The 23,140-nt window shown below is 46.4% G+C and overlaps 1 protein-coding gene across 2 annotated transcripts; it reads left to right on the top strand.

Moving 5' to 3' along the window:
* The first annotated feature begins 600 nt into the window (after positions 1–600).
* PRAM1 (PML-RARA regulated adaptor molecule 1) lies at positions 601–22,337 on the top strand. Of its 2 annotated transcripts, XM_019550627.1 has the most exons (10): positions 601–877; positions 4,026–4,710; positions 10,290–10,371; positions 11,424–11,536; positions 12,661–12,715; positions 14,648–14,747; positions 16,251–16,413; positions 17,022–17,055; positions 19,598–19,632; positions 22,244–22,337. In XM_019550627.1, the coding sequence occupies exons 1-10, from the start codon at positions 875–877 to the stop codon at positions 22,279–22,281; spliced, it is 1,308 nt and encodes a 435-aa protein (XP_019406172.1). In that variant the 5' UTR covers positions 601–874; the 3' UTR covers positions 22,282–22,337. The 2 variants fall into 2 exon arrangements, with proteins under 2 accessions (XP_019406172.1, XP_019406173.1); XM_019550628.1 differs by lacking the exon at positions 4,026–4,710.
* Positions 22,338–23,140: the final 803 nt, after the last annotated feature.

Raw genomic sequence — 23,140 nt, 5'->3', positions numbered from 1 at the left:
GTGGTCGTATCCCACTTCAAATGTTAGTGGATACTCAGTGAATTCTCTGCTGACAACCATTTGTCACCCCCCTCTCCCCGTGGCACTGAATTGTCTGGCACGCTGCGTTTTTCCAAATCCAAGATCTGCCTGTGGATTCCAGGGATGAGGCACACATGCACCTGCAGGATCCATGTAGACTTCAACATCTCAAAGAGCCAGTTACAGAAGGCCAAGCAAATTCTCTTTTCCCCCTCTGCTAAGTGCCTTGAGATTTGTCAATGAAAAGCAAGTTGTAAGAACAAGGTGTCATAGTCCTGCACAGGAACAACTCCAAGCTAATGGAGATGGGGACAGGGCTGAGAGAGAAGCTAATTATTAATCCCTTGGTTTCAATGTAGGTTTCACGATGATCTGAGGACAAAAACCACAGCTTGTCTACTTCTGCCATTGTAAAACCATAATATAACCTACCCCCAAAATCCCCAGGGACACAGCTATCTTCAGCCTCTGACCTATCTTCATAGTTTTCTTACATCTGAGGCTCCAGCCTGTGTTATCCACCTTATGGACTACAAGACTCAGTGCTACCAGTGTAACCTCAGCACTTCTCTCCTCCTCCTCCTCACAGGCATCAAAGCTAGGTGTTTAGAAATAGCTGCTCCTCCTTCTTTCACTGTTTTACATAAGTCACAGCTACTTCCTGAAATTAGACACAACAGTTTGCCAAACCCCAGGAAAAAGCTTCCATTTCAAGAATAGGCTGCATGGGTAGAGGGTGACCATGCTGCATGCAGATAGTGGGTCAGCACCTTCTATGAGGAATTTTGGTTGAGTGTACTTGCTTCTCTATGGAAAGGTGGTGAGGAGGGGAAGAAGTGACTGCTGATGGAAAATGGTGAGTAATACATCGTCTCTGGCTGTACACACCTGTGCTGTGCTGTATGCAGGGATGGGAGGATCAGGTAGCAACCCTTCATATCATTAGCTGAGAAGGATTGTCTCTGCTTCTGTTGCTGCAAACAGGTGGCTGCTTCATTCGGCAAGGGAGGTGCAAAAGACATTATGCAACAAGCATCACCCTTTGGACAATGTGATGTCTGTACTGCTGTGTATAATGAAATTCTGAAAAACCTCAAATTGCTTTTTACGGTAAAATATAACCTAGATGCAAGATCCACTTTGTTCAGCATTGAAATACAGCCACCTATAGGTGCACACGTAGTTGAGTAGCAGCATACAGAAATATTTCATGGCTTTCAGACAAGATGAGATATCTTCCAAGAGTTGTGTCACAAGTTACTGAGCTTGCTGCAGGAACCATGACTTGTGTAGGAGGTCAGACTAGAGTATCATGGTAATCCCCTCTGGTTCAAAAACAATGAAAGAAAAGATTACTATATTTGAATGAAAACAAGAGCGAAGTTGGAATTGTGGCAGGACACATGGGCAGAAGGCAGGGTAGATTTGCACCTTATAGACTGACTATATCAGAGATGCACAGCATAAGCTCAGCAGGCTCCCTTTGTCAGATGTAAGCCTGCTTCCTGTGAAAACTTATGCAATGCATCCATTGCAGCTAGTATGAGAAGCACAAATCTTCCCTTTCTGCCTGACTTCAGACTAACGTTACACGACTACCTCTTTCTGCTCACGGTGAAAGAGATTTTGTTCATACCTAAACAGTGTCATCAAGGTTTTTATTAATGAAATAACAGCAAGATTTTTTTCAAACATTTATATTAAAAAAGTCAGAAGTCTGGACAAAACAAAGTTAACTTTTGTAAATGTGGTAAAGAGTGCTTCATTACTCAATTGTTCAAAAGCCACTGGGTCTACTGAGTTTAACAGCCATGAGACAGGAAATGCTGGTCTCTGTCTCCATCTCTGCCTGCCTTTAGCAATACCCTTGTTGCAATCCTGTTCCAGCTGTGAAAGGAGGCTACACCCATGTGTGATCCTAACAGTATCAGCAGGAGCTGGGGAGTTCACACTTTCCTTAGGTACCTGAATTTGAGCACCAAGGTTTAAAAAGATTTGCTTCAGCTTCTCTGTATCTTAGTTTTCTCATTTGTAAAATGAAAACAATTCACAAGCACAAAATAAAATTGAAATCTGGGACCATTGGGGAGAAGAGCATTAAGAGAAGAAAAATGATCAGGCTAATTAGCTATTTTGTAACCAAATAGAATTGGTACTTCACGGTCCACAGATGATAGCTTTTTGGGATATGGTCCATGTAATTAATGCTTAATAAGCTTCTAAAAATCCAACTACATTGCTTCTGCTGCTCTTCTTACATACCTTGCTTTTGGTACAGAACTACCAAACCAATGTAGACCCTTTTTATTTACTGCTATTTCCAACACAGATGTTTCTAGGACATTCAGACAACTTTTAAATGCTGTTCTAGAGGCTGCCTCTTCATTGGTGCAGAGATGCAGGTCTGACCTATTTCACAATGCAAGCATAGCATAATGGGAAAGCCACAGGAAATACATGTGCACTCTTAAGAGGAGGGTAGACTCCACCCACACAAAGACAGCAACCTCCCATACCAGCCATGCAACTAGGACAGCTTCTAACTTTAGCACTAGCCCTTGCATGTAAGGCTGCTACTTCTGAAAGGCGGTATTGTCAGCTTATACCGTTAACCAAGACATTGCACCTGTGTATCAGGAAGTGGAATTTGTGCTAACCATGCCTTTTCAAAGAAAAGTGCAAACGAGGCACAACCAAGTTTGTCCCAGTTAGCATTAGCATGCGTGCCTATTGGGCTGTGGCTGGTAAAACGCACCTAGGAGCATTTAGAACCCAAATCATTTGTGCTGGAAATCACACTTGTGAACATCAGAGCAGCAACCTGCACCAGCAGCAGTGCTTATCTCTTAGGCAAGCCAATACATGCAGCAGCCAACGTCATCTTCCAGTATTGGACACTCAATCTACACTGGGGCCAGTCTTCAAAGCTAGTGAGCCATTATGCTGCATGGTGGTCACTGTTCTCACATTTCAGAGTCAAGAGGGAGCTTTGGTATTCCATTTTTCTGGTCTTCCATGGAAATCAGGAGCAGCACGGAGCCCACTGCTGAGCCCTGTGCAGGATATAGATGTTAACTCTAACTTTAGCCATATTGATATAAATATGGAGGGACCCCAGGGCCAGGTGTTTCCTCCTATTGAAAACACTTAGAAAGGAACCAAGGATAAAAAACAGAGAAAACTGAGTCTTGGAATTGACCCCATGTTGATTTCTCATGGTGATTTTGTCAAGGAGAGGGTAATTTTGCACCCACTCCCACCTCCAGAACAAGCAGGGAGGTTCAATCCCATGGGCAGATCTAATTGAAAAGGGTGGTGGAGACGGTGAGGTGCATCATCACATAGAGAACAACACATATTTTTCTCTAGTTAAAAATAAACTAGGAGCTTTACTAATACCTTAGGGGCCCAGGACTGTGCCATTCAGTTTAAGACTGAAGCAAAAAATGAGTATAACTTCATTGGAATGAGTTAAAAAAACCCTTAGGGCTGTGAAATAGGAGTTATGTTACCAGGAGCAGCTAACAGACTACAGAATTGCAGGATGAAGGCTTGCTTGCTTGGCAGGACATCAAGACCATCAAAAAGAAGAAAGGGTCCTTAACACCAGTGCAAGGAAGAGTTAAGAAGGGATCAGGCAGATGACAATGAGCCATGAAGTCAATTGACTCCCTCAGCACTTCCAGGCTAGAAACGCTGCTGCTGCTGCCAGACAGTTGATTTCAAATTTGGGTGAAGCGCAAATCAAAGGGGAGTGTTTTCAGATGCCATTGCCAGCAGTACTGAGGCTCTGTACCACCACACAGGCTCCAGAGCTCTTTGGGGAAGGGCCTTTTTCACCTCTTGGCAATTAGGCAATCCAAATAATAGACATTTATCAAGCAGAATAGGAAATGTGTGTGGTTCTAATTTCACTCCATGGACCTTTCTACCATGAATAACTAACACTGTCCTTAGTGTTATACAGAGCTGTTTGGGAATTAACAACGTCTGTTCTCTTCCAGGAAGGACAAGAGGGTGTTAGACATATAAGGTCAAAGTTTGAAGGGCACAGGCATGAAGTCTCTGAAAAGAGTGACAGGTCCGTGCATCAGCCAGCAGCATCACTTGCAAAGCAGCAGAGAGATGCGCTTCAAACTGGGTTCAAGAACAACCAATCACCAAAATTAGCAGAACCAAAAAGGACGGATTTAACAAATGCTCCCTTGTCTCAGAGTAAAATCCAAGGCCTGGGACAAAGATTACCAGATCATCATTTTTGTGAAAAACCTGCGTTGGTGCCCAAGTCAAAGAATGGGAAGGTAGTGGAATCAGCTGGTCTGAAAACAGGAATGAAAGCAGGACCACAAAACCAGAGGGCTGCAAGGAGCAATGTAGACCTTCCTCAGAAAACCCTGAATCTGCACAAATGGCCACCGATCCAATATCCTAAGAATGAAGGAGTAAGTTCGGGTACTTTGCAAGCTCCTACCACAGGGACAGCTGTCCCAGCCCCAGTGGATACTCCACAGAGTGTAACTGAGAAAGACCTCGCAAAGGTTCCTAGGAAAAAGCCACTCCCGCAAGCAAGACCACTGCAGTCGAAACCAGTCAAACCCAGTCGCCCTCCTGTAGTGGACCTAGAGAAGTTCAGGAAGGCCCGAGCACATGCTTCTCCTATACCAAAGCCACAGAGAGATGTGCGGCATGGTATGTACAGGACGTCTGTCACGTGACAATCCCATGCAGCCAGGGAGGAAAGTGTCCTAGAATGCATAGTTCTAGGAAGAAAGTGGTGCACAGTGCAGAGTTATGCATAGCTGGTGCATAGTGCACAGTTGGTATAATGGTGCATAGTTCAGGAAGGAAATGGTGCTGAATTAAAACAGACGACTCACGTTAGGTAGAAATGTTGAGGCTTTTAGGGAAAGGTGGGGCTACAGCTTTTATAAACATAACAGGGTGGAAAAGAAGGAGCAAAACTGATGTAATAATTGAGAGTGAGGAAGCTGAAGGAAACCCAGAAATGAGTGAAAGCTGACTTGCTTTCTTTGAAGATTACACAACAAGGGAAGGGCTCTGACTATGTGGGAAGCAACAGTGACCCCTCCAAACAGCTAGAGAGAGGACCTCATATACCATTTATCTTAAGGAATTAGCTAACTCTGTAACTGCCAGCACCATATCTGGCATGGCCTCCACCCCAGACAGTCCTTTATGATGTGGCTCCTAATACGTATGTGAAAGAATTGCAAATCTGAGTCACCAGGATCATCCAAATTGGGTCCAAGAAGGACTTGGTTTTTGTGCTCACCTTTGACACAAGCTATCTTTGCCACTAGATCATTGATCCAAGGTTTTGGCTCTCTTTTCAACACCCATTTGTTCTACAAGTTTGCAGGGGGTTTCTTCCCCCTCTTCTGAGCCTTTAAAAATGTCAGGCCCTTTACCTGGCTCATGCTGGAATAGCTCAACTTTGGGGCCCATGTTAAACTGTTATTCTGTAACTTTGGGGCCCACATTAAACACCTTATTCTATAAGGTGCCTGCTATTGTGATTCAGTGGTAGACTCCTTGTCTACAAAATGGGAAACCTGGGTTTGATTCCCAGGTGCACATATAACTACAGCTATTGAGGTCCCAAACATCTAGCCTCCAAAGGCCAGACTGAGTCTGTCTCAATGGTTGGAAGGCCTGGGCATCCTCCCACCTAGGTCTACATGTCAAAGATCCTGGTGATGTCTCATGTGTACTTTGCAATCCAGAAGGATTGATGGTTGCCTACTTTATCTCAGGTATTGATAGGGACTCCATTACTACAATATTTGAGTATCCTGCACTTATGAATTAGGGTTGTTTGTTGTAGCCATGTTGGTCTAAGGACATAAGCAGACAAGGTTCTTTGGGTGGATGTGATATCTTTTATTAGACCAACTAAATACAGTAGCTGGAAAAATTGTTCTTTGCAAACTTTCAGGTACAAATACCCTATGCCTGAAGAAGAGTGTTTGTGCCCAAAAGCTTGCAAAGAAAATTTTTTCCAACTACTGTATTTAGTTGGTCTAATAAAATACCACATTTACCCAAATAATCTTGTCTGCCTGCACTCATGAATGTAGTTAGGTTCATAGCATCTGTGTGAGGCTGAGAAATGCTATTCCTTAATACATTCATTCTCTTTGTCCAGATGTGAAACTGGGACCAGGGACTCGAGTGATATGCCTGAAGTCAGACAAGGAACAGCTCTCATGAGTGCTAGGGCAGTGTGCTAATTACTAAAATGCTCTGCTTCATCAAGCAAGAGCTCCAGTCCACACCATAAATCTTCATAGTCAGATGGGCTCTTCTCATCCATCAGTGATGTTGGACTCCTTGGGTGTTTTCAGTCTGAGACGCCTTAAGGATAGGTTACTCCTTGTTCTCTGTAATTAGACTGATCTCCTCACAGGTTTCAGCTGAAAGAACAGGCTTTTTGTAACCCTTTTACTTTTTTGAAGGGAGGCTTTTGTCAACTTCAATCTTAAAGTGCAGTTCAATTAGCAGAGATAATTCTTCCGATAAGAATCATCCTATAATTTTAGTTTGGCTCCACTGTGTTGTAAAGCTAGATTTCCATCCTGTCTTGCTCTATAGTAACTGGTGCATTTATTAGGTTTCATGCAGAGTCCAACCTCTCCCCTCCCCTTCTGTGGGTCAAACCATATTTTCCTGTGGTTTTAACATCCATGCCACTGAAAATAAAATGGTCTAATATCAGATGCACTGGCATTATTCAAATGAACCTCATGTGCTACCTTTGTGGTATACAGGCTTCTGTAGGCTTACACTGTCTCTAGCTCTCCCCAGCTCTGTCCTCACACACGGTAATGACTCACAATAGTCTTTGCACTGGAGTCTTTTCTTACTGTGTCTTTTCCTTTCAGTTTAGATGTCCATTTTTAGGCCAACATGAAGCAAATCTGTTTTCTGCTGTTTTCACAACCCAGCCCCAGAGTTGCCCCCAAGGCCACGCTGCTTTCTATTACTTACCCAACTACGTCTGTGAGCTGTGCACCCTGCTGATACAAATTCTGACAGTCCCTGGCCTCTCACATTAAGCACATTCATATTGAGCATTAATAGATGGCTGGGGTGCATCTCCAGTTTTTCGGGGTCCTCTTTATCTGTGACAAGACAGCAGGCGATACTGGTAACTGTGAGCAGTCTTTTCACAACAATCAATTCCTTGGGATCTTCCTTTTCTAGGTCACTATCGACTTCATAGTCTGCCTGTAGTAGCTGAAGAAATGCCTGGTTAGCAATCGCATTCCTAAACACTTTAAGAAGATGGGAATTGATTTTCCTTGCTTTGTACACTCAAGCTTTCTTATAGCAAATCCAGCCCCCCTTGCCTTCCGGGGATCTTTCATATGGAGGATAATCCTCTTTTCTTGATTTGCAGAGTGTATAAGCTTGGAGTTTTTAAACCAACAAAACCCACCTGGCTCATCTGATCCTGTATCAGCAAAGCCTTTTACACAATCGTGGCACAGAAAACAGTGGCTGATCTAACTAACAGCATCCTGGATGTGCCACCAGGGGCTCCTGACATTGGGACTCTGTCCCCTGTGGCTTGTGTAGCCCTAGCTCAGCAGCAGGACAGGGAAGAGCAAGTCAGTCTGGAAGCTGGGGGTCTAGGTGTGAGGAGCAGGTGTAGCGGGGTGCCGAGCAGGGGAGGAGTTACCACTCCATGGGCCAGAATGTAGGAAGGGAATCAATGAATGGATGCTAAGGGAGCCAGGTACGGATGATCTGGACACTAGATGGAATTAAGATTTAACAACAACCCTGTCTGAAATTAGAAGAATTGAGTCCTTCTCGTGTTTCTGCTAGAGCTCTGTTGTCGGCTCTTTAACCCTTAAGTGCTGGGTTGTATCTGCCAGTCCAAGAAGGATTCCAGCAGGAGAGTGGATTCCTGTTTCTTTTCTTTCTGAGAGGTGCAAGTCTTAATTGCCGTCCAGCAGTGCAGTTCCCATTTTACTTCCGTGAATTGGTGTAATAGAGCAAGGAAGTCCATAAGAGAGAAAAACTCACCACCATAAAAAGTAAAAAAGTACCCATATGATCATGCCGTTTAGATACTACTGATCATTTGGTGGGCATCTCTGCTTCTGGACTGCAAAGTCTGATGTTCTTTGGTCCTAATGGACAACTTGAGTTATTTAGGCATTATTATACTTTTCGTAAGTGCTCTAATACTGTACCATGATGAGGGGCACTATAGAAAAAGTGAACAAAGGAAACAGGAAAGAGTGATCTGTTGGAATGTACTTGTTTAGTACTATTTTTTTTTAGTATGCTTAACATTTATGTACTTACGTATACTTATGTACCGGAGAATGGCAAATTGGTGACTGCTATGTTCAGGCCATTCTGTTTCCACACTCCCAGCAGCTCCTCCTTACCTCTTCCCATGTCATTGATAGAAGCCTGCAGTATATGGAGTGAAGATATAGGGACTGCTTTTGGTTACTACACACTGAAGGGCTGAAATACAATGAGAACAGGAGACCCTCAGCTTGCATTTCAAAAGAGAAGTAACTTTATAACCAATATGGTTGTTGAAGAAAGATTGAACAAACCATCAAAATGTTATCTAAAAAGAGCACCAAGATTTTGGAGGGAGCTGACTCATGCTTTTCCATTAGCTTGGCATTCTTGATGCTGGGAAAAGTATGTCTAAGGACCCCTCATCTAATAGTGGTTCCAGCTGCAGTTGAATGGATACTGAACCTAACCATGGATGAGTTGGCTAGAAGTAACTTGTTAATTGGGATTAACTCAAGCCTCACAGACTCGTGTAGTACCAAGGATATTTGCATTTGCTGTCAGTCAGTTTTTCTCTTTTCTGAGGGAGGTCATCAGCTGTGTGCGTCCAAAGCCAGGCAAAAGGCCGAGTACATTTGCACCTTATAGACCAGGGCTGTCCAACTGGTGACCCACAAGGGGTTAAAATGTAACCACTCCCCAACCCCAGGCTTCTGCCCAGCTGCCACTGCCCCATCACTTGGGGTAACAGCAGCAGGAGTCTCTGGGCTCTTCCTCCCTCCACCAGCTGCTAGTTCCTATACCTGATCCAGGGAGGCGGGCAGCGAGAGCCTGGGCTGTGCAGTATAGCAGGGAATGAGAGTGGGCAGGTTAGGGAGGTCACAGGCATGGCGGGGGGGGACGCTGAGCATGCAGTACTGCAGTGCAATGGTCACAGGCATACAGTGCAGCAGTGTGGGATGGTTTGCAGGTGCACAGCGCAGCAGTGGGGGGCATCTGTGGGATGTATAGCCTGGGGGGGCCATAGGTTGCTCTGGTGTGCGGCCCATGCCCTGCTTGGAAATTGGACAACACTAACTAAATCAAAGATACATAAGCTTTTGTTATCACTAGCTTAGTTCATCAGATGCTAAGAGGTTACTGCTTATGAAAATATATGGCTCTCTGATTTAGTTAGTCTGTAAAGTGCAAATCTCCTTTGCCTTCTACCTTGCTTTTCTGAGCCAAGGAATGTCATTGTAGTTCATCAGAAACATTGAATCAGAGAAAAATAGGGCTGGAAGGGAAATCTGGAGGTCATCTATTCCAATCCCCTGCTTGAGGCAGGGTCATCCCTATCCACACTGTCTCATATAAGTCCTGGTTTGTTTTATTCCTGAAAGCACAGAGCCCTGTTGCATGACTCTAAGGCATATTGCCTAGGGACATCAAAAGCATCCTGACCTGCCACAGTTAAAGCAGGAGGACAACAGCAATCAGTGTCCTGTTGCTGCAAGAGTTAATAAAATGCACTGGAGAGGATTTTTTGGACAAAAAGAGAGTTGTGACACAGATATGAGCCAGGTAATAAGAGCAATAAAAATAATCATTGTCATGATGATGGTGAGCCAGCCAGGTGATCGATGAGGCAGCAAATGAATGAGCAAGAGAGCACATGCCATTGCAGTATCTATATGAGACTATGGTGAAGTTGGTTGTTCACATTGAGCCTGTCTTAGTGTGATGGCTTGGGATTTATATCACAGCTCATCATACCATATAAGGCACATCCCCCATGCCAGGTTTCATTTTTTCCCCCGCTGCCAAGGCCTGCCCCAGTACTTGCCCTGGCTGACTTCTTCAGACAGGACAACCAGGTTTGGAATCTTAGAGCAGGTCCCAAGGAGAGGGCTGTATTTCCCCTATCAAGTCCAGAAAATTGGTTTAAAGTAATCAGTGATCTAACTTCCCTTCTTCCCCATCATCTTCCACCTTTGCTATAGGTTACTCGAAGCCAGATCCTGCTTCCTTTGGACCAGTTCTACCTAAAGCTGCTCCATTTCCTCATGTCTCAAGTTTAGCACGGTAAGTTCTGACTTGCCAATTCTTTCCTTTTTTCCTTTGCATCTCCAGGTACAAGGTGGCTTGCTGCCTACCACAGACTACGGTGAGGCACACAGGCCAGCATTTTTCAGCTGCTTTTTTTAGATGTCAATACTAGATGCCCATCTTTGGTTAGCTTCACCGTTGTGCTGCACCTTGTGCAACTGCCCTTCTGATCTACTTTGCGCTAGTTTAAATGAGTGTGCATGGTGCAGAGCAGAAGGGAAGTGGGCCTTTTGGGTGATTCCTTCTCAGTGCTGAGCAATTCAAACTCCATAATAAGTAGCAGCCTTCAACTTAATAGCAGCCATCAACTACCTAAAAGAGGGGTTTCGAAAGAGGATGGAGCTAGACTCTTCTCAGTGGCGGCAGATGACAAAACAAGGAGCAATGGTCTCAAGTTGCAGCAGGGAAAGTTTAGGTTAAACATTAGGAACATTTTTCTCACTAGGGGGGTAGTAAAACACTGGAACAGGTTACCCAGAGAGGTGGTGGAGTCTCCATCCTTGGGGGTTTTCAAAACCAGGCTAGACAAAGCTTTGGCTGGGATGATCTAGCTGGGGCTGGGGCTCTGAGTAGGGGGTTGGGCTAGATGACCAACCCTCGCTTTCTATAATTCATGGGAAGGCCAGTGGGTCTGTATCCACCCTGCAGTATCCCACATAGCAGACCTAATAATTTACATACTAATCATCTTTTTTCTCTCAGTGTCGCCAAGGCACCGGTCCACAGCACAGCGTGCAGCTGGTTGCGGCGCACTGCTGTAAGCGAGGTGCACGCTGGCCAGAGCTTCGTAGAACACCCTGCACAATGGCATTGCCACATGCAGTGCAAGGCCAGTCTCATTAGCACATTATGCCATAAATTATTCCTGTTTGGACAGATGTCTGCTCTCAGCTCTGATACATTCCTCTCCCCTTCTACTCCCCCCTCTTGTATCATTGGCTTTTGATTGTATATTAAATTCTAGTCTCAGACTGCAGTGGTAGCCACCACAGCTCAGCTTTCTTATCTCAATTTTCCCCATGCCTCAGAGAACAAGATGAGATATACGATGATGTAGAACCAGTTGGGCCAGTCAACAAGGGCAAACAGCTCCTATTATTCCCCAATTCCCAGCCCACAGCCTCTTTCCATTCTGGACAAGGTAAGTACAGAGCAGGCTATAACATTCATTAGTCAGCACAGAATATGCAATGGCAGCTCCAGCCTCTGAATGCAGCCTGCCACCAATTCAGCTTCACTCTGAAAAGGGAGTGTGTGAACCTGACCCTGTGCCCACTGGGGAACTATGGGGATGCCCTATGTAGCCCTGAGCCCCTGAAAATCCCCCCAAGCCCCAGGTGCTCACATGGCTTGGGCGTCCAAAGGTTTTCTGAGGGCCCAGCCTCCATAGAGGGGCCCAAATAGAGAGCTTTGGGTGGAGCGGGTGAAGACTGCCTCATTCCCTGCTTCCTGGTGGGCTTCTGCAGCACCTGTGCGTGGCATGGAGAAAGCACCTGACAACCGGTCCCCTTTCTCCTGGCCACTTCTGAGGCTTTTCTGTGAATATAATAACCAGAGAGGTCATTGCCCTGTCTTGGCAGTGTCTGAAACCCATGACAGGGTCACAGAAGGGTCCTGCATGATTTGGGGTAGATGCAAGGGGCAGTAACATGCAGGCCTCATTTACATGGGAAAGCTTATATAGCACCATGTTTATAGTTAGATTGGTACAAACCTTGCATGGGCAGACTTATGCTGACATAAGGATGGCTTTTCCAGCTTAACTGAAGCTTTCAAGAAACATTGTAAAAAAGCCATCTTATACTGGAATAAGAGTGGCCCCATGTAGGGATGAGCTGGTTTAACTCGATCTGCTTCAGTTCGTTCTTATACTGGAAACCCTTACTTGTAGCCCAGGGTAACAGGAGCAAGTGGAGAGCACCATGTCTTATGGCAGTGAGGTCTGGAAATCCCGGGAGCTGGCTGCAGAAGTGAGGTCTAAGCACCATCCCAAATGAAAGAGAGTAGGACAGGATAACATTTGAGGTGCACATCAAGAGGTCCTTGCTGACAACAGGGTGGATCTAGGTGGGGAGTCATTTCCTCACAGGGAAGTCCCTTATAAAAACTAAATTACTGAGACCTAGAGGCCTGGACCGCTGGGTGGCAGAAGTAGGACCCAGCCTCAACCTCTGAGCTCCCAGGAGCTCTTCTAAGTGGGTCTCAGCAGGTGGTTTTGGCAGACCAGCCTCACGTGGACTCTTCTTCTGGCATCTAATTATGCAGGTGGAAGGACTGGTCTGATCCCTGGCAGATTTCCTCCAGACTTCGCCACACTGAGGTAATACATGCATTTATTAAGTCTGAGAGACTCACTTTTCTAAGCTCTGTGCTCCACATTAGGACTCTCCTGGATTAGTTGCAGTGTCCTGCAAGGGCACCGTTGTGCCAGACATTAGTAGGGAATGAACTGGGAAACTTCAGGAGAGTTCCCTTCTACAATGGGTTTCTCATTTTGAGGATGGTATCCAGGTTGGTTTTGGTTCAGTTTTTTTCAAAAATCTTGTTGGTCTAATAGAAGATATCATCTCTACTCCAAATCCTGATTGTCATTTTGAGGAAGGCAGATTCATATCCTCTTAGATCAGGCGGGGAAGGGGGAGGGCTGTCACTCACTGTCACTAATAGGTTATACTTCCTTCAATCTACACACAATTGTGTCCGAGTGGGGTTTTCAGGCACGCTTGGTGTTAGCCTAGCTGCTCGCAGGTGTAGTTTCAAGGTTAAACTCTCTGACCTCAAGTGAAGCAAAGCTAAGATGAGGCAGTACTTGTTTGCAAATCCTTAGCCACCGCTGGCAAAGATCCTGTGCCCAGGGCCATGTAATCCATGACAAAAAGTACCCCAGAAGTTGTGGTAGGAGCTCTGGGCAGAAAAGCTGTTCTGTGGCAGGATCATTTGCCTTTAACAGTAGAAGGGTTTCATTGAATCGAAGATGAGTACATCAGTGAATGATGCAGTCATTGCAGCAGCCCCAGATGATTTATGTAGCTACTAAATTGATTGTTTGATCCTCTCCTGCTTTTTTCACTGGGCTGCCAACATTTTTAAAATCTCAGAGTTGGAAGGAACCTCAGGGATCATCTGGTCCAACCCCTGCACCGTGCAGGAATGGTACCAGAGGTTTTGCAGCTGGGGAGTAGATGTGGAACAAGCACATCAGCAGGGCATTTCAGGTTTCTGTGTTAAGCCTCCCCTGTCGGTGTACTCGTATCCGCACATTGCATCTTGTATTAAGCTGCAAGCATTTGGGGGCTGGAACCATCTTTTTGTTTTGTGTTTGTACAAACAACCACGATTTGGTTTGTAATGCAACTTCAGCTTACAGCGCAGACTTCCATGGCTGGAATGGGTTCCTCAGCAAATTCCACAGCAGTGGAACTGCACACCTTACGTAGCCTCGCATAGAGACTTGCGGCCAGAGTAAGACATGGCATAAGGCTGAATTCCCCGCTTGTGGTTTCAGAAGTCAACTTATGGTATTAGTGCTCTGTGCTAAACACCCCCATGTCTTTCTAAGAGACACCGCTTCTTATGCTCTGCATGTCTTGGTCTTGCATCTCTCTCTGCCAGTTTGGGCAGGCAGAAAGATAGCTCTGACTGGAGAAATTCAGTAGAGGAGAGATCAGAGGAATCTGTGGTGGACTTCTTCCTTTCTTTTGTTACCTGTGCCAGCTAAATGGAAGCTGGTGGGGATAGGCCTATATATATATCCTCAAGGAGCTCAGTGTTTAGCTTAACAAAGACTTGATCACAGGCTGTAAGTAGGTACATGGGGAACAGAAGTGCAATAATAGATGGCCCTCAGCCTAGCAGAAAAGATATAGCAAGATACATTAAGGTCAAGTTGAAACCAGACAAATTCCAGCCGGACATAAGGCACAGATTTTTAACAGCATGGATAATTGATCTTGGGAACTTCTTAACAAGATCTGTGCCAGAGGCTCCAGTGCTGGAAATTTTGAAATTGAGATTGCAACTTGTCTTTTAGAAAGCATCCAAACACTCTGGTTTGAGACTTAGCCCTTCGTCTGTTGGGAATCCACCTGGATCTCTGGACCAAGGACAGCCCTAGGCTGACAGCAGGGCAGAAGGGAGACCTTCTCCAGTGAGTGCATTAGCCTGGGTGATTTAAAAGGAGCTGGACATCAGGTGGCGAGGTCACTGGGTCACCTGAACCTCAGGGTTATTGTAACTTTTAATTACTCTACAGAAAATCCCATATTTCAAAACAAAGAAGGGAAAATGTGAAGAATCTCAAAGACCACAAAAAAGAAGAGAAAGCAGATAGGGAATTTCAGAAGAAATTTAAGGTGAGTGGGGTTGGGTTGGCTGTAACAGCATTCTCCCATGGTATGCAGCTATTCATTTTCCTGTAGGAGTGTAATACAAAGCTGGAGAGAGACCTACTCTATAAAAAGTATTCAACAGAAACACAGGCACAAATCCCTATTAGCTTAGAAGTAATTATCCTAGGTTTAGCCCCTCCCCACCCCCCATTACAAGACATGCTACAGCTCATAGAAGACACAGTGGGTAATGGCAGAAATCAGTAGGTAATATTCTCTGGCCTGGGCTAGACACAAAGCCAAAGCAGGCCTCTTCTGGCCTCAGATACCTGGTATCTGACTATCGCACAGTTCAGTGAGGCACAGAGAGATGCAAATCATTCTTATAAATCCCTTAATGGGCAAAATGCAGCCCATGGACCATTCTATCCGGCCTGTGGGGCCCCTAAAAAATTTAGGAAATTAATATTTATCTACCCCTGGCTGCCTGTCATGTGACTCTCGATGGCTTGCCAAAAACTCAGTAAGCGGCCCTCCACCTGAAATAATTGCCCGCCCCTGCCTTAATGGGACTTAAGCAGAAATAGGCACATAATAAAAAAAAACCAGTCCCTCTCTGTGGTCTGAAAGTTGATGAGGCACCAAGATGGAAACACAGACTCAGAAGCTAGTATCAAGATCATGTGCAGAGGTGACTAACTCCTCATGAAGTCCTTTTGGGGTCCACACTGGAGCTTGGAAATGCCTCAAATCTGCTTAAGTTCCCATTCTTTTTGCATCTACAGAGGACAGGACAGATCACCTCACTGACACTAACGACTGCACTGACTTCAGTACAAAGCACAGTGCACGTGACCCACTTTTGCTTTCAAAAAAAAAACAACCCCTCTTCCCCACCAGGCAGCCAGCAATGTGGGATTCAGGGGGGCAGAAGGAGAACAAACAAGAGGAAACATGACCCTGTAACTCAATGATGGGAGCACTACCCTGGGAGGAGAAAGCCCTGGGTTCTGGTCACTGCTCTCCGAGTGCGAGACAACACCTTTGCTGGGACAAGGTCCTAGAGCACCTAGAGGGTTTTGTAGTCCTATCAGGGATTTGTGGCTCCCATTGTTCCCCCCCCCAAGTCACCTGGTTCCCCATTGGAAACTGCATGGGAAGGCCCAGGCTGAGATGTGGCACTGGCTGGCATTTGGGCAGCTGCTGGGTGGTGCTGCAGATCAGGCTTCTGCCTCTGAGTGCAGAAGATCTGGATTTGAACTCCCAAGGTCCTGACAAGACTATTCAAAGGCTTTTCCTGTCATTGCACTCATTCCTTTTCTGTGTGCCCTGTAGAGCTGGGCCAATTTCCAGAGGTGCCCTGCTTGGGTCAGCGCTCAGAGAGGCCCCAGTCTCCTCCTACAGCATGTTTCACCATGCTACAGTACTTTGCTATCACAGCGAGGATCTGAGCGTGGATATGTATCCTACATGATGTTGTGCCATGATTGAGTTCCCACAAAGCCGTCTCTATTGTTCACATCACAGTTCGAAGGAGAAATCCGCGTTTTGACACGGATGATGATCGATCCCGCTACGACTGAGAAAAAAGGAGGGGGGAAGAATCTTCCAGTCAAACGAGGAGAAATTGTGGATGTCATTCAGTTTACAAGTAGTGAGCAAATGCTCTGCCGAAACAGCCGGTGGAAATGTAAGTTTGAAGTCCATCCAGTTCTGTATGTGGCCATCTGCCAGTGGAAGGAGACAGAGCCCCACATGAAGTGGTTGTGGGTTAGATGGGAAGGATATAAATCCAGGCTGGACAGACAGAGCAAGGGAGCTACTCTTCTAAGATGATAGATTCCTTCCACTTCAGCTTTTCCTTGTTTTCTTTCCTCCCATACTGCCAGCTGGATAGGTCTTCCTTAAGCTACATCTTTCTCTGTTGACCTGCCACACTTTCTTCTCCACCCATAATGGGCAGAGGTCACATTGCCAAAAAGTTGGTTCCACCTTAGCTTCTCAAGACCAGTTCTGTTTTTTCCCCAGGCTTATAGGGCAGGTACTCGCTTCCCTCGAAGGCTTACATCTCCCATATGTAAGGCCGAGCTTATATCGACTTCATACAGACTGCTCTAGTTGCCCATAGTACGTTCCTGCCCTAGTGCTCTGGAACCATGTACTGCTGCACTGTCGGTGCTGAGACAATAGTAGTTTTGCTGGGATAAGCCCCCAGACACCAGCTTACCTTATTCCTTCATTGCCTGGGTGAGTGTAGAATGTATATTTGTTTTAAATACCCCTTTCTATCTGTTCCAGATGGCTACATTCCCAGGGCAGTGCTGCTGCATCTGTGAGTACAGACACTCTTTGCACTGGCTTTCTTTCCACTTTGAAAATCTGTTTCATGCTCTTAAGATTATCCAAAATGCCTGGTAATGGACAAGGACCTTGACTTAATGGACATCCTTGCACACAGTCAACTGGCAGCAGTCAGCATGACACAGTTATTCCCGACTATAAACTAAACGAAGAGGGTAGGATACATGTGGAGGTGGGAGAGAGTGCTATACCAAAAATATATGATGAGAAACATTTATTAAGTAATCTGCATTAGTCTGTGGTTGTTAGGGTAGATGCTGCCCCACTCCTACCCTTTCTAAGTAATAAGGATGTGATGCTTTCAGGGAGTTAAGATGACAGAAGAGGTTCTGGAACAAACTTATACAAGAACTTATCAAAGAACAGCAAATTCCCCAGCTCCTTTCAGTGGCTTGAAGAGTTACTTTTCTGTAACACGGATAGCAGTCTGGGCCCCTATACACATGCTCTGGGGTGGGGTGCGCTGCATTAGAGTGGCTCCCACAACCCTCTCTAATTAAAATACCTGCCGTGTCTCGTGTATTCAGCATCCCAGATTTCAAAATGGTTGTGGGGGTGCTTTAAAGTGCCCCCACCACCCTTTTGAAATGTGGGGATGCTGAATACACAAGATGCTGCAGCACGCTGGAGCACTCCGATTAGACCGCTTGAGCAGATTTGATTAATCGATGGATTCCAATAAGAATGTGTCAGAGCACACGTAAGTGTCCTGATTAAAGACCCTCCCAAACAGAGAAACTTCACAGTGGGACTCTGCTGCAATTCCCAGGGTCATATGGACAGAGCCTGGTAGATACTACAGTCTGCAGCTTTTCAGCCCCTTGGTTGCCTTTGGGAGCATTTCCATGAGGCAGTTTGCAGGCTGAAGGATTCCAAGCACTCCAATCCCATAAAAACTGTGGCTGAAGGAGAACCAGTTGGCATAAGTTATTTGGACTTGCAAAAGTCCTGCTAGTTAAGCTGCTAAGGAAGGCAATGTGGTGAGAGAGGTAATGCACTCTTAGCCAATTTCTGATCTATGAGAGTGGAATCCAGGGGTCAGTTTTCACCATAGGAAATACTGAAGAATGGGATAGTCCAAGGGCTGTATTAGGTCGTATGGTATTTCCTACATTTAGTCTGAATCATGAAGAGAGGGTGAGCAACATGGGTAGGTGACACAGCACTACTTAGGCCAAATCAAGACTAAATAAAAGTGTAGGATTTGTAAGTGGACTAGTTGTTTAATATGGATAAGGAGAAGATCTGCAGTTATTTGAGAAAAAGTATGTATTCCTACACCAGGGTATAAATCAGCCTTGACCTAATGAGGCTTGCACATCCCCTTGTGGGCCTGTTGTTCCATTAGTCTCTATGTGACAGGGAGCATGGTAGGGGTCGAGTCCCATGCCAGCTCGCCCACCTGTCTATAGGGCAATCCACCCCATCTCTCCTACCATGACTTTGCTGTTCCCATAAATGGATGGCAGATGTGGGAAACTGCGCATTACATGCCCCAATGTCAGGGGGTGCTATCTGCAGCTCCGACCTCCCCTACACTGCAGCCCGTGCCTCACAGATGGCATCTACGTGTTGTAACCATACTTTGCACCACAACTGGTGCTCCCAGGGACTTTCACTCAACCTACCTGTCTTACTTTCATCCTACACTTGGCCTTCATACCATAGAGGACCTACTGGGATCAGGACTCACCCCTAACCTTCTGGCTGAGCCCCCTACTCAGGCCCTAGCCCAAACTATGACCTCAGGCATCGACAACCATGCCTTGGCCTCTTCCCCACACCTGTAATTCCTACTACACCCCCTCTAGGGCCTCTACACCACACCACACCCTGGGGTCTTTTCTTCATGATCAACTATTCATGGGGCTGGCCCTTGTGCTGTCCTGCAGGCTTACTCCTGATTTGGCCTTACACAATACACCCCTGGGACTGCCCTTCAGGCCTACTTCTCATTCAGCCCTACTCTGTGCAGGGCCATACAATTATGCTTTTCAGACTACCCACTCTGGGGTCTCTGGGATCTCACATCCCTGCTGGGCTGAGATGGCACTCTGCTTGCCATGCCTGGCCCCACTACTCCCACAGTTGCCTCCAAAGCCCAGCCAAAGGCAGGGAGCCCACCTTTCAGGAGGGAGGTAACTGGCCTAGCATTTCCTGGGGACTCCTCTGCCACCAGAAGCCCCACCAGGTCACCCTTCCCCAGCAGGGTGCAGTTTTAGGTCATGCCTAGGACCAAGAGCCTCCAGCTCCTACCTGCTATATGGCTCATGCAGCCCAGCCAGGCAATGTTTCTGCCTTGGCTGCCAGCAGCAAACTGCTGTCTTTATATAGGCAGCCAGTGTTTTAAAATGGCTGCTGCAATCAAGCACCTGCTGGCTGCTTGACTCAGCCCTTGAAGTGGCAGGCACTGCAAGTGCCCTGCCATAGTCTACTATTGTGGTTTCTTGTACCATCTTTTGAACCACTTGACAGTGCCATAATCTCACAATACCTGTCTTTTTCACTTCTAGGGATGCTGATATTTATGATGATGTTGGCATTTGTGGTAGGTACAAACATTAAACCCATTGCCTCCATTTTAAAGGGTAAAATACTTGTTATTTACTTTCTAGCCCAGCCTAACACTAACCTAACTCTGACTTCCTTGGAGATGCTCAGCACTAGTCATGACCCTCTTCTACTCCCACCAGGGCTGTAGACATTAATTCCCCCATTTCTGCTGTTTGGTTATGGAGCAAGACCCCTTTCAGAATGCTTGAAGGATGCTCTTTGTCAAGAGAGCTCACAGCCTCCTAAAAGGCAGAGTTTTAATATGTATCTTTGCATATTCATAGTAGATAGGATTTGAATATTGATTCTCAACACTTTTAGACTTGAGGCAGCCCTCTAACTTTGTGAAATGATAACACCCAATTTCAATAACTAATTTATTTTTACAGTGTTTACCTCCTTTCGGAGGGGCCAGGCAGTGGGGTGGGGGGATTGGCCTGGCAGGGACGAGTCTAACCCTGAGCCTGCACTTAACCTACTTATCTCCTCATACCTTGCAACATCCTTCAAAGAAGCTGGTGGTACCCAAGGTGCCATGGCACCCTAGTGGAGAATCTCTGGTCTAGGTCTTGCTGGATCAAACATCAGGTTTGTTCTTGGACCCCTAACCTCCCCTTTCCAGGGGATGGCAGGTTCAAGCCTCTCCCCATGACTCCATTTCTCCTCAGCAGCCAGGTGATAAATCCAATCCTATCTCCTGGGGCCTATTCCCCTTCTCCCTTATTTTAGGGGACAGCTGAGCATCTTTCTCCTTCCTTCTGCCCTATGCAATTTGCTTCTCATCAGTTCCCCTCCCTAGAGACACCACTGTCTCTTTCCCATCAGGTGTTTCTGAGCTCTCCTCTGGTTTCACCAACCTTATTTCCTCTTTCATTTGGTTTTCTGTCACTACCTATCTTCAGCTTGCTCCCTAAACCTGCCTCCCATGAATCCACAAAGGACACAAGAGCTCATGTTACTAGTTATATCCTGCTGGCTGAGCATCTTGCCCTTTCCTAGCTAGTTATTTGGGGTGGGGTTCAGCATAGTTGTGGACAGACCCAAAGATATACTATTTTCAAATGGGAGGTGGGATAACTTACTGCTGAATTAAGCAGAGTTAAAGTGGCAGAGGTTTAGCCCCACTTATGCTGGTAAAGAAGCAAGGAGTTGTAATCATTAGGGCTGTGCGAAGCTTCAGGTGGTGATTCGATTCAGAGGAGATTCGGCCCGATTCGGTGGCCAAATCTCTGATTCTGAATTGAATCGGGACCAATTTAAAGGTCCAAATCGATTCAAAGCTCTCCAAATCTTTGGCAAAGTTTTGGAGAGATTTGATGATTCGGGCAGTCCCTGGTGGCTGCAGCAGGGAGCTGCAGCCGACTCCGAGCTGACAAGTACTAGGGGCCGGGGAGGAGGGACTGGGGGAGGAGGGAGAGGACCATGGGGGGACCCCTGCCGGCTCCCCTGACCCCTGCTCGCTCCCCCAGCACCCCTCTCCCACCCCAGCTCCTGACCCTTTAAAAAAAAGCCCCAGTGCTCACCGGGTTCTGCCTACAGGGGTGGGGGGATCCCTGCTGCCCCCCACTGCCCCATGCTGCATGGGGGTCTCTGCCATGAGTCCCCCCTCCCCCCCACTTCTCCAGCTCCAGCCCTTTAAGAAAAAAACCCCAAGAAACCCCCCTGGGACTCACTGCTCCTGTGGCAGCCTCAGGGCTTCAGGAGCTCATGCAGAGCCCCCACATGGCACAGGGCAGTGGGGATTGACCTTGCCAGCAAGAGCTGTGAGTCCAGGGATTTTTTCAGGTTTTTTTTTTTTCTAAAAGGGACAGAGCTGGCCCAGGTGGGGCACCTGTGTGGGGACTGGGGGAGCAGGGGGGTTGGTGGGCTCTTGCAGAGCCTCCCATTCAGTGTGGGGCAGTGGAGAGCAGCAGGGATCGCCCCCCACCTGGCAGCACCCACTGAGCGGGTGCTTTTTTCCCCCCAAGGGCTGGGAGCTGGGGCGGGCAGGGTGGCCATTGCCGGGCTGAGAGTGGGGTGGGGGTTGGGCCTGGTCTGGCTGATTCGGAGATTCGGCAGCAGCCAAATCTCCGAATCAGATTCGGCCGAAGGATTTGGGACAGTGATTCAAATCACTGAATCGAATCACTGTCCCCCGAATTGGCCAAATCCAAAGCGAATACTTGCTGCTTCACACAGGGCTAGTAAGCATTATATCAGTTCAGTATGACCCACAGTAAACTGGTATAAATTAAATTTGGTATGATTGTTTCATGATCATGTAGCCTAGGGCAGTGGTTCTCAACCCACGCGCCACACGCAGCCCAATCAGCACACTGCTGCGGCCCACGCGGCATCCTGGTGAATGGAAATAAGTTGTGTGAGTGCGGCCCACGTAACACATGGAGAGCTGCAAGTGTGGCCCACTATGGCAAATGGGTTGAGAACCACTGCCCTAAAGATATGCAGAGAAAGGATTTCTGGTGTGTATGTGGGTGACTGTATATGGCCTTATATATATTGACCATGTACACTGAGGGGTAGGTACAATAGATCATTTGTAACTACAATATATCTATTTATGTACGATCGCTAATGAATAAATATGTTATGTTTCTCTTCCTCAGATGAAGTAATGAATGTTGCAGTCAAAACTGGCAAGTGATTTCACAAGCATAGGATGTTATGAGGACTAAAATATCAAAAAAAAATGATATGCAATGTTCATATTGCATGGGAGCATCCTTCTCCAGAACTTCCCTGTAAAAGCAACCAGTCCTTTGTACCATTTGTTTGGTTTTTGATTTTGAATGTGTCAGAATTCTGGAAGGATTTTGTCCCGCTTGAAAGCAAAATTCAGGAAAATTAGGAACTCCAGCAGTATTCACAGAGTTTGCTTCCAAGTGTAATGAGCCTAGGCCCAGCTGGGGTATAGCCAGTCCCAGGCTCCAGCTGGGAGTAATCCGGGAAGTAAACTGAGTCACCCCACACAAAGAAGTTCCCTGTCCACACTGGGCTTACAACCTTGGAACAGATGGCAACAAGTGATCTGGGTAATAGATTGTCTCGGCTGGTTTGCAGTGTCCAACCTGACCCCTTTGGTTAAAGTGTTGTTTGGGATTTAGATTTAATTTCAGTTCCTGGCTTTTCCACAGACTTCCTGTATGCCTTCAGGCAAGTCACTTATGTGTTTTAGTTCCCTTTTGGGGCAAGGACTGTCTCTGTTTGCTCGTATTTACATACAGTGTCTTACAGACCCCTGACCTTGGTTGGGACCTCTGGGCACTGCTGTATTGCAAGCAGTAATGCTGGGTATTTCAAAGAGTTCCTTACCAGCAACATTTCTGGTTACTTGTTCTCTTACCTGTTCTCTCTCAGGAGTTTGCATATCACCTTTTAGTCGGGGCAGATGTTCACTGCAAAGTTAACTCAAGTCAGCCACATGACAGTAGTTTCTCTTGAGTTGGCCCAGCTCGAATGAGAGTGGCCATGCAGTGAAGTAATGTTCATACCGCGGTGTCCAC

The sequence above is a fragment of the Crocodylus porosus genome, unplaced genomic scaffold (genome assembly GCF_001723895.1).
Source record: "Crocodylus porosus isolate Cpor-Errol unplaced genomic scaffold, CroPor_comp1, whole genome shotgun sequence".
NCBI lineage: Eukaryota > Metazoa > Chordata > Crocodylia > Crocodylidae > Crocodylus > Crocodylus porosus.
The sequence above is the reverse complement of the archived record's forward strand: the minus strand, read 5'-3'. Positions and strand labels throughout refer to the sequence as shown.

Excerpts from the sequence above, each read along its gene's own strand:
- PRAM1 (XM_019550627.1), top strand. Across the intron at positions 12,716-14,647 it reads CCAGACTTCGCCACACTGAG|AAAATCCCATATTTCAAAAC; the intron begins GTAATACATGCA and ends ATTACTCTACAG. Across the intron at positions 17,056-19,597 it reads AGGGCAGTGCTGCTGCATCT|GGATGCTGATATTTATGATG; the intron begins GTGAGTACAGAC and ends TTTCACTTCTAG.